The sequence below is a fragment of the Micropterus dolomieu genome, linkage group LG03 (assembly GCF_021292245.1).
Source record: "Micropterus dolomieu isolate WLL.071019.BEF.003 ecotype Adirondacks linkage group LG03, ASM2129224v1, whole genome shotgun sequence".
Classification (NCBI taxonomy): domain Eukaryota; kingdom Metazoa; phylum Chordata; class Actinopteri; order Centrarchiformes; family Centrarchidae; genus Micropterus; species Micropterus dolomieu.
In genome coordinates this window covers 806,445-816,851 of record NC_060152.1, presented here as the reverse complement: position 1 = coordinate 816,851, position 10,407 = coordinate 806,445, and the positions used below count along the sequence as shown (strand labels likewise).

At 43.8% G+C, this 10,407-nt stretch overlaps 1 protein-coding gene across 1 annotated transcript in view; it reads left to right on the top strand.

The window, feature by feature from the left end:
- Positions 1-7,777: 7,777 nt before the first annotated feature.
- The window catches only part of LOC123968503 (calcium homeostasis modulator protein 6-like), a 7,910-nt gene continuing 5,280 nt past the window's right edge, over positions 7,778-10,407 (top strand). Inside the window, exon 1 of the mRNA XM_046045323.1 lies at positions 7,778-8,366. Within this exon, the coding sequence (XP_045901279.1) occupies positions 7,824-8,366 (543 nt within the window). The 5' untranslated portion in view covers positions 7,778-7,823. The remainder of the gene's footprint in view (positions 8,367-10,407) is intronic.

Sequence of the window (10,407 nt, the reverse complement as noted above, 5' to 3'; positions counted from 1 at the left end):
CCCCAGAAAGTCTGCCAATGATCTACAAAGCTCACATCGTTTGCTGGACACCACCTCGACAACCAGCGGCGGAATGACGACATGCGGCTATACATGTCTTCACTGGTCAGATTTGGCAGGGGTCCAGAGAAAACTACGGTGTCCGACATTGTTTTTGCATATGTACAAACCGACTCAACATTAATCTTAGTGACCTCCGATTGGCGTAACCGGGAGTCATTACCGCCGACGTGAATAACAATCTTACTGTATTTACGTTTATCCTTAGCCAGCAGTTTCAAATAAGACTCAGTGTCGCACGCTCTGGCCCCAGGGATGCACTTAACTATGACGTTTCTCAAAATGGAGCTGCCAGTGATCAGAGTTGGTTTCTCAGCGGGTGTGTCGCTGAGTGGGGAAAATCTGTTAGAAACGTGAACAGGTTGATGGTGCCCCGTGGACTTTGAATGCTTACGACTATTCCTCCTTCGGACAGTCACCCAGCCCCCCCCCTTTCCTGGCTGCACAGGGGATGCCGGGGGACGGCTACCACAGTCTAACTCAGGCCGTTCCGCACCGACTACCGGGGACTGGCTAGCTACAGTAGCTAAAGACTGATCTACCAAGGTGTGGAGCCGGACTTCTAAATCACTGAGCCTCGCCTCCATGTCTATAAATAAACTACACTTATTACACGTACCATTACCGCTAAAGGAGGCAGAGGAGTAACTGGACATCTGACACACCGAGCAGGAGAAAGTGGGAGAGAGAGAGGGAGAAGGAGAAGCCATCGCTAGCTGTTAAGCTAAATTCGCTAACGGCTAAGCTATTGGACTGTAGCGTCAGGTACCAAAACTTTAGAACAACTATGAGATAAAATAAAGACTAAAAGATGGAAAGAACTGTGAGTGCTTAGGCAAAATTACTGTAAAGAATAAGTGTTTAGCGGACAGTTGGCTGCTGTAATCTAACAAATGTAACTGTTATTTAGCGAGAGCAGCACAACACGGTACCAACACACAGGCACCGGAAACAGAAATGAGCCGACACACTTGCCGCAGTACGTCACTACAATTGTCATTGCCTTTCCTTTGCGAGCCCAACCTGTCAATGTGTATTGGCCCGCCGTCAAGTCTGAGCCGTCTAAAAACCATGGAACAGCCGCTAGTTAATGTTGATAGGTACAGTACAAATGTATTTAGTTATCCTAACGTTCCACTTGTAAGCTGTCTGTGATATTTCCTGTGTCTCATTTGGCCCTGACTCTCCCTGCAACAAATGTTTGAACACAGAACTGTATTCAGTGCAAACTCTGATGACATGCCATTGGTCTAACAAAGGTTTTTTACTATGTGAGTTTTAGAATTTATTATGTCTACTAGCTATCCATACAACTTACAAGCTCATCCTCCTCAGTTTTTTCTGCTTTTCCTCCTGTGACCTCTGTCCTCTTCCTTTTAAAATAATGTAGGATACTCGTCTCTGTGGGAACATTTTGACTACTTTCAAATTGTTTATGGACACGTAGCAGAGACACATACACACCTCAGGACGCAAGTTTTTAAAGGTCAAGGATGGTCACGGACAGAGGCAAAAAAGTGGCCCATGAGTTTGTCCCTGGTCGGTCCACTCTCTAGACAAAGTATTTGTAGGGGCCTCTGGGTCTTTAGAGACCTTTATTCCTGCATTCTTGAGAATTTTATGCAAATAGAGTTCATCACTAAATTAACCTTTAAAATACATTTTCAAAACTAGACTCTTTCTCTCCTAAAGTACAGAAATCAACTCAGCTGAGCCCTTGAATACAATAAATAAATAAGCCATATCATCATCAATCTTAACATAAACCCATAAAACTTTTTTAAAAAAATTTACAAACCTAAAAGATTAATATATTTAATATTTCATCTGCTGTGCATCAGGTTAGAAACAGCGGCTGGTCAACAGGTTATTTCTAGGGAATGCAATTTGCTTTACTGGTTGATTATCTGTTATTTAGCTATTTCTGTTTAATATAATTATTTTCCTTCCTCCAGTAACAAGGGAGCAGCTCGTTGTTGAAGCAGGGTAAGCCTTCATACAGAGGAAGCTGTGCATCATGCATAAAGCCCAACCGGACTGTTTTATCCACCTATATTTTCTCTCTCAAAGCCAAGATTAGTTTTGCTGGCAACATTCGTTTATGGACTCAACGTCAGCCATCGCTATAAAATAAATACTAACCGATGTGAAAGAAACCAATGTCAATCTTTTCATCAACATGATACTGTTAATGTATCACAATACATCCAGTGATCATCTGACTTAGATGTTACAGTGTGTAGTCTTCATTTGCTCTGCAGAAACTAAATGTTTTAAATGCGCCGTTAATGGAAAGTGAAAGTATTTCACTTGCCGGCTTGTGAAAGAGTGAAAGAGTGATGCAGGGTGCTTTCCGGATTTCAGTTGTATTAGTAGAACAATAAAGCTTTAAAATGAAAAGACATTTGCCAGATTTTCTAAATGTTTGCATCTGTTAGTGCAATTAATCGCATAGTAAGACACCATCCGTCCAATATTTGCATAAAAAATCTCCAAAAGCCACAACAAGGTGGCGCTGCCAAGTCCGTGACTGCAATTAGTGGAGTGAGGCTGCCTTGAAACGAACCAGTGTTGTGTCGTTCAAAGAACATTTCGTTCATTTAACCTAATCTTGTATATGACTCAGGAGGAACGAGTAGTCTGAGGGAGTAATTCGTTCATCTTCAGTCTTGGACTATTATGTTCTCTCATCACATGGCAGCTGCATGCACTCTGTCAACAAGGACAGGCTGCAGCTGGCCGGATGGCTTTCATGCAGTCTGGCTCCGATGCCACAAGCAGAATATTTTCTCCTCAACCCGCCACTGTCTCTACAAAGTCAGTGGCTGCCGTCACACTGCGTGGACCGGCTGTAGCTGGCCGTGCGGCCTTCATGCAGCAGGGCTCCGATGTCGTGGGCAGACCATTTCCTCTGTTCCCTGTCCCTGCCCTCCCCCCTCTCGTCGGGGAAACGGCATGGCTACGGGCTTACGGGTGTGGTTACCCCACCTCGTGTCCCGGCGACTGTGTCTGCCTCTGCCTCCCTCCTCCCACCATGGATGCAGTACGGCATGGGACCCACGAAGATCTGGCTCCGGTTCAGCAGGGTAGAGATGGATCTGTTTGCCAACAAAGTGAACGCTCAGTGCGCCCTTTGGTTTTCACTGAGCCCGCGGGACGTACCCCCGCTGGGAGTGGATGCCTTCGCGCCCCTTCATTGACCTCCCCAGCTGCTGTATGCTTTTCCGCCGGTGCGGCTGATCCCGCGCCTTCTGGATCGCCTGCAGTTTTCAACCTTGGCGGTGATTCTGGTGGCTCCCGGAGCGCACCAGCCCTCCTGATTTCCCTGTCTCCAGCGGTTGCTGGCGGGGCAGCGGTGGAAACTCTCCTGGAGGGGGACTCTCTCTCTCGGGTAGAGGGTACAATCAGGAGTTAGGGGCGGCTGTGGCTCAGGAGGTAGAGCGGGTTGGCCGTTAATCGGAAGGTTGGTGGTTCAATCCCTGGCTCCCCCGGTTGCGTGTCGAAGTGTCCTTGGGCAAGATACTGAACCCCGATTTGCCCCTGGCGGCTGTTCTGCCAGTGTATGAGTGAATGTTAGTTTCCGTTTGAGCACTTAGGCTCAGTGTATGTCTGGTGAATGCAGATGTAGTGTAAAAGCGCTTTGAGTGGTCGAAAAGACTAGAAAGGCACTATACAAGTACGGAGCATTTACATTTACCCGCTCCTCTGGCCACTGAGAGGCGGTCTCTCCTGTGAGGTGGTTCGCACCATCCAAGGGTCAAGAGCCATCTCCACTCTGTCCTCTTGCTCCTCTAAGTGGTTGGCTTTCCACCGCTGGTGTCTGGACCAGGGGATGGACCCGGTTGCCTGTCCGCTCCCAGCGGCGCATTCATTCTTCCAGTTGCTCATGGACAGGGGGCTGGCGTTCAGTACGGTTAAAACCTACGCTGCCGCCATCTTGTCCTGTCACGAGGGCTTCGGGGACAGGACTGTGTTCTCCCATCCCCTGGTGAAGCGTTTCCTTAGGAGGGTGCGGAGGCGCAGGCCGGTGACCCAAGCCCCGTTTGAGCCTTTGGAGACGGCGGACCTGAGATTCCTTTCCTTTCCTTCCTGGCTCTGACATCAGCCAAGAGGGTCAGCAATCTGGCTGCCCTCTCTGTGGCTCCGTCGTGTCTCAGGATTGAGGGCGACGGCAGCTCAGCTCTTCTGCGCCGTAACCCAGGGTTCATGCCTAAAAGCATTACAAGCTCCTTTTTGTCACGGGTCATCACCCTCTCGGGCTCCTGACAGTGGACGATATATGCACAGCGGCCTCCTTGTCATCCCCATGCTCTTCCGTCCATTTCTACCTGCGGGATGTCTCCCGTCTCTCTCGGACTTGGCTGAGTGATTCTCCTTGTGAGTGTGCGGTGCGCCCTCTCCCATGGGACGGTGTGGGGGGTGGCCGCTGCTTACTTTGCCCTGCCTTGTGTGCAGCTGATGCGGTTGCTGTCGTGACCCCGCCTGCATCAGTACAGCTGCGGGGCCCCCCACCCAGTTTCCTGACTTACGCATGGGTCGGCCCTCGGCCTCCCATGTTGCGCCATCGGTGCTCGTGTGCACGCCGACACCAATGCCACAGGCAGCGAGCGACTGGGTGGCTTGTTATGGCTCTGGACAGGTGAGTTTGTGCTTGGTGGTACTGTATGGGCCAGTGAGGCGTTGACTCATCCTGCTTTGCCTCTAACCCAATAGTGATAGCCTTAGAGGACGAAGCCTATACGAAATAGAACAGGGGGTTACGTACTGTAACCTGGATAGGCTAGTATAGGCGCAGCCTCTAAGTTGAGGGCCTCACTGGACCTTGGTTCTCAGTGCTGAAGAAAAGGCATTTGGGAGCCGAAAGCTGGGTCTCACGTGTGCGTGTGTGTGTGTGTGTGTGTGTGTGTGTGTGTGTACATATATACAAGGTGCGGACGTAGGAGAGGCCCAAGCTGTTGGGTGGACGAAGACTAAAATTCTCAGTGCCGCGCAGGCACGTGAAGTTGTGAACCCAATAGCGATAGCCTTAGAGGGCTGTACCTATACTCATAGAATCCGTGGTTGTCAGGTAACTGGACTGACATTATATAGCTATTTTGAAATGTGACATTTAATCTTTTTATATACAGTCTATGCATTTAATAAAGCATAAAGTTATTACAGCAGACTGATGTTGTGCTATAGTTTTAACACAGCTGTTCCGTAACTTTAGTCCTGCTAGTGTTTACAGCTAAAAACTGATGAGAGTTGTTCTGGGTCTGCTCCACTTCAGTGCACTGGTAGGGTTCTACCAGGAGCCGAATTACCTCTGAAGTAGTCTCCTCTCCAAAACAAATGGACCTGGTCATTAAAACATTAAAACACAGCCACATAGTAGCATTAGCATTAGCCCTGTGGTGTGTTTACAGCTGATCCAGGTCCGCCAGAGAACGCAACGTAACTTTTACTTTTTATTTAACAGAGCCATGCTGTTGTTTCACAGCTCCTGAATGGTAAACAACCTGGCAGTGTTTGAGAGCGATGTGCTCACGTTTGTTTCTCTCTATCTACAGAATCTGGAACTGATGGGGCCCATTCTGCATCCAAACTGTCAAACTACTGCGTTTATATAATGTATTAATATTTCTTTGTTCGTCTCTCTGTGCTGGAGTTCTTAAGAACATCATGGCTTTATCCAGATTATTATTAAATTGGTTAAATTTTAATAAGAGTGTGTTTATTCATATAGTGTGTCAAGCTTATTACTTCAATATATTCCCCGCAAATCTGATGTTAATATAGATTTTACTCATAGATAGACGTTAGTCTACTGTATGAAAGGGCACTTCACAGATCCATCCATCCACCATCAACCGCTTATCCTGTGTACAGGGTCGCGGGGGGCTGGAGCCAATCCCAGTTGACATCGGGTGAAAGGCGGAGTATTCCCTGGACAGGTCGCCAGTCCATCGCAGGCACTTCAGAGATATAATGATAGTAATTATAATTATATATTGTGCAATATACTGGTCTGTATGTATGCTCAGGAAAGATTGTGTAAATGGAATGATTTAGCCGGAGTAGTGGCGATTTAATATTGACAACATATTTCTGTGGTTTTTACATGGTTTGAATTAGGTTGTGACCCCATGGGGCTTTATAGGAGGATGACAGACAATCAAGAGGTGAATTTGTGCATTATTGGTCAATTACAGCAAAACCAGGCAGTCTTCTGTGTTTGAGAACTGCACTGTTTTAGACATCGCCCACTAGAGGGCTGCAGCACCGCAATAACCAGCCTAGTTCAAATGAACAAAATGAATAAAATGACTCAAAAAATTAGTTCATTTTAAGGGACAAGATTTGAAGATTCATTACTTTCAAAAGACTCATTTCCCATCACTAAAGCGAATACTTTTGAGTGATTGGTTGGACTTAGTGGGCGGACCAAAACCCATTGATTGACAGGTTGGGCTCACAAAGGAAAGGCTTTGACAATAAGTCTCTTAAGGGAATGGCAATGACAATAGGTTTTGTAAGGAAAAGGCAAAAACAAATGTATGTATTTATTCTTTAATTTGTTTATTCTTTCTTTCTTATATTTCTGCATTTATTTATTCTTTTATTCATTCATTCTTTGTTATATTTCTGTATTTATTTATTTATTCTTTTATTCATTCATTCTTTGTTATATTTCTGTATTTATTTATTTATTCTTTTATTCATTCATTCTTTGTTATATTTCTGTATTTATTTATTTATTCTTTTATTCATTCATTCTTTCTTGTATATATTTCTGCATTTATTGATTTGTTCTTTTATGCATTTATTGATTCTTCTGGCACTTTAGGAGTTCCAAATCATCAAGGCATTAAAATGTGCAACAAACAATTACAACACAAAACACAATTCAGAAGTGGTAGCCTACTCTCTTTCTCTGTCAAAGACAGTCAGACAGATGGACAGACATGGGTAGGGCAAGTTCTGCCATCCTACTGTAGGCCTATGTGTACAATATTAATATTATGTGTACAATTTAACTCTGGAATTCCCAATTCCCCAACAACTGTGTATGACTGCTTTATTGGATTCAGATTACATCATTCACATCAACATGAACATGAGGAAAGGAGATATTTGCTAAAAAAGTAAGATGAAACTTTAAACTTGATGAGAATGATAAAAATTAGGAATTAGAGATAATAATGCAGACGGTATTTTGTGTGTCTTTAGTTCGTTATCAACACTGTGTGGGTTTGTTTTGAGCGGTCATGATGGTCTGCTGTTGTGTGTCTGACTTGCTGGCAGTTTCGATCTAGAATACTTTGTGACCTCTGACTACAAAAGTTGTTGTGTGGTATGGGGCACCCATGAACTGGTGTAATGAATTTGATTTATCATCTACAGACTGATGACATTAGTTAAATAAGCAAGGATACTGTAAGCATTTTAGTTCACTGAGCCCGTGCCTGTGCTGTACTGGGTTCTTTTGGACCTGGAAAAAAAGTTGACCCCCCCGGTTGTCACTGTATAATTTGCACCCTGGGTAAAACTTAACTACTAGTAAAAAATTAAGAGAATAGGGGCAGAGGGGCGGCTGTTGCAAATATTTGAGTGGCTCCTCCTCTAACACACATTATCTCACTCCAAATTTTTGATGAAACTTGTCTTCTCTCTTGCAGTGACTGCATGTGGTTTCCCCTCAGAAACTGAAGTGGTAGGCTGAGTGGTGACGATAGACGTGGAAGTGAAAGCAGGTTGCTAGTCTTTTACAGCAGTCAGAGATGGATAAGTTTAGGACGGTTCTGAATATTGCCAACAAACAGACTAACCTCGGTTTCGGCTTGGTTGCCATGCTGACAGCAGGAGGGGAGCAGATCTTTTCCTCAGCGGTGTTCAGATGTCCCTGCAATGAGCTGAACTTCCTGTACGGCATGGTGTTCATGCTGGTGCCTGCTCTAGTTCTGCTGCTGCTGGGTTACATCCTGAGTAAGAAGACGTGGAAGACGTTGACAGGTCTGTGCCAGAACAGGGCCAAGCTGTGTATCTGGAGGAGGCTGACCGCCACCGGGATGGCCCTCTTTCAGATAAGCATTACTGCGCTGGTAGCGCCTTCCAGCTGGATTGCTGTGGCTCTGCTCAACGGGAACTACTATGAGTGTGCGATAACCGGAACCAATGTGAGCACTTTCAACAAGCATCTGTGTGGAGAGATGTCTCTGGTCCAGTGCCAGATAGAGCTGTACAGGTTCCCCTGCAGGACAGGCAGCAGAGTCGGGCAGGCTGACAGAGAGGATGTGCTGCTCACCCTCAGAGCTCAGTCTCAGGTCAGTGCTGATGTGCTCCTACTCTGCTTATTACCTAAAAACAAACAGGGGAATTTTATTTTAGGAAATTAAAGTTACTAAAGTTAACATGAATAAAAATGCAACAACCTTCTTATGAATTCATATTAGAAGAATGTCAATGTGGGTATAATGATAAGAATATAATATAAATACATAATTACATTATACAGTAATGTATACAGGTTGTTGTGATTTATGTTAATAGATTTGTTTTGTTGTTTGGTTAAATGTTGTGTTTTGTTATAGGGAGGCCGGGTATGGTTGTAACACTGAACTCTAAACAAAGTACCCACATTTGTTCACTACAAATGGCACCAATGTAATCCTCTACAAGAATTGAGTTGAGTGAGTTGACGTTAAATAAATGGTGTTGCTTTGTTACAACCCAGCCCACTACTGCGGTAACAATTAGACAAAATAAGCAAAAACAGATGCCACACCATATGATATGCTTCAAAAATATTATCTATATTATATTCAAATATAATATAATATTCAAATCTATTGAAACAATGTTTGTCTGTCTGTAACAGACTATGCCTGACTGTCTGCGTGTGTGTGTGTGTGTGTGCGTGTGTGTGTGTGAATATGTCTATTAGAATAAACTTACTTAACCTAACTAAAGAAAATCTTTTTACATCTTTAAGTCTAACAAAAAAATGTCTACATTTTACTCTTTGGCATACCTTGACTTTTTCTTGTGAACTTCTCACAAGTTGTCAGTCCTTTTTTCTGCCCTCTCCACCAGCGGAGACTGAGTAGGGAAAAGATCAGGTGCCATACACATGCCAACATCTGAACAACATGTAAATGGCAGAAGTGGAAAGAGTACTAAAATATTCTACTTAGGTAAAACTTTCATGAACTTTTACTTAACTAGTAAAGTTACTGGTATCAAAATCTACTCCAGTAAAAGTAAGGATCAGGATTTTTTGGGACGATCACCGATTGCCGAAAGCAGTATCGGCCGATACTGATCACCGATCACTGGGTCTATTTGGAGCCTTTTATTTATCATGTAGCATTATACAGTATACTGTATATTTATTTAACTGGTCCTAAAAACAATTTATTAAGTGTTAAAGTTAACAGATGATAAAGTATCATGAAATGACAACTGTTTATTTTATTGCCAGGAAACATGGGCAACAAATTCCGCTCAATCTGTGTTAGAGACTTAAACCATAGCAGCCTTTGCCTGGTTACTGTGAACATCTTATAGCTGAACAAATATAGCTTTACTGTGGAATAAACTACAAAAACTGAACAAACAGCATCTTTATAAATTTACTACAACCATAAAAACTGCTGTAGCTAAAATATTTAGGAGATAAAGGAGCACAGGCATCATGAGTCGATGATAAACTCTGAAGTAGCGGCTTTTTGTTCTAGAAAGCTCAGGCAGGTTCTGTGGGTTTTAGGGGTAGAGAGAGAGGAGTAGAGAGAGAGAGAAGGGCTACAGAGAGGAGTCACAACTGCCTTCAGTGAGATTTGAAAATAAGGAAAATTTAAATAAATAAAAACAGGCTTCAATGTAAATTCCATATTATACAGTCAATTGTTAATATTACATAGGCTACTATATTCATTCTAATTTCATATGGTTTGCCATCATTAGGCTATAGGCCTTATATCATTTCAGTGGATTGTTTTCATTTTTAATCCTTGCAGGAAGCACAGTCTACATATCTTACATTCTGCCACCGACTTTACCAGAGGAGAGAATAGCAAACAAGGTTTTTATTTGATTTCATAAAGGTTGAAAATACGGGAGATTTACGGGGAAACATTTAACGGGTGGATACCAGGTGAGAACAGAAAAATACGGGAGAATCTCGGGGAAAACGGGAGGGTTGACATGAGAGGAGTAGAGAGAGGAGTGGGGTAATGTGAGGCTACATCCACACTGCTACGTTTTTAAAACAGTTTTATAACGAAAACGATCTTCTCCGTCCACAGCAGCGTTTCAGCTGCGCATCAGAGTTGATCTCTGTCTATATTAGAACAACTGAAAACACAC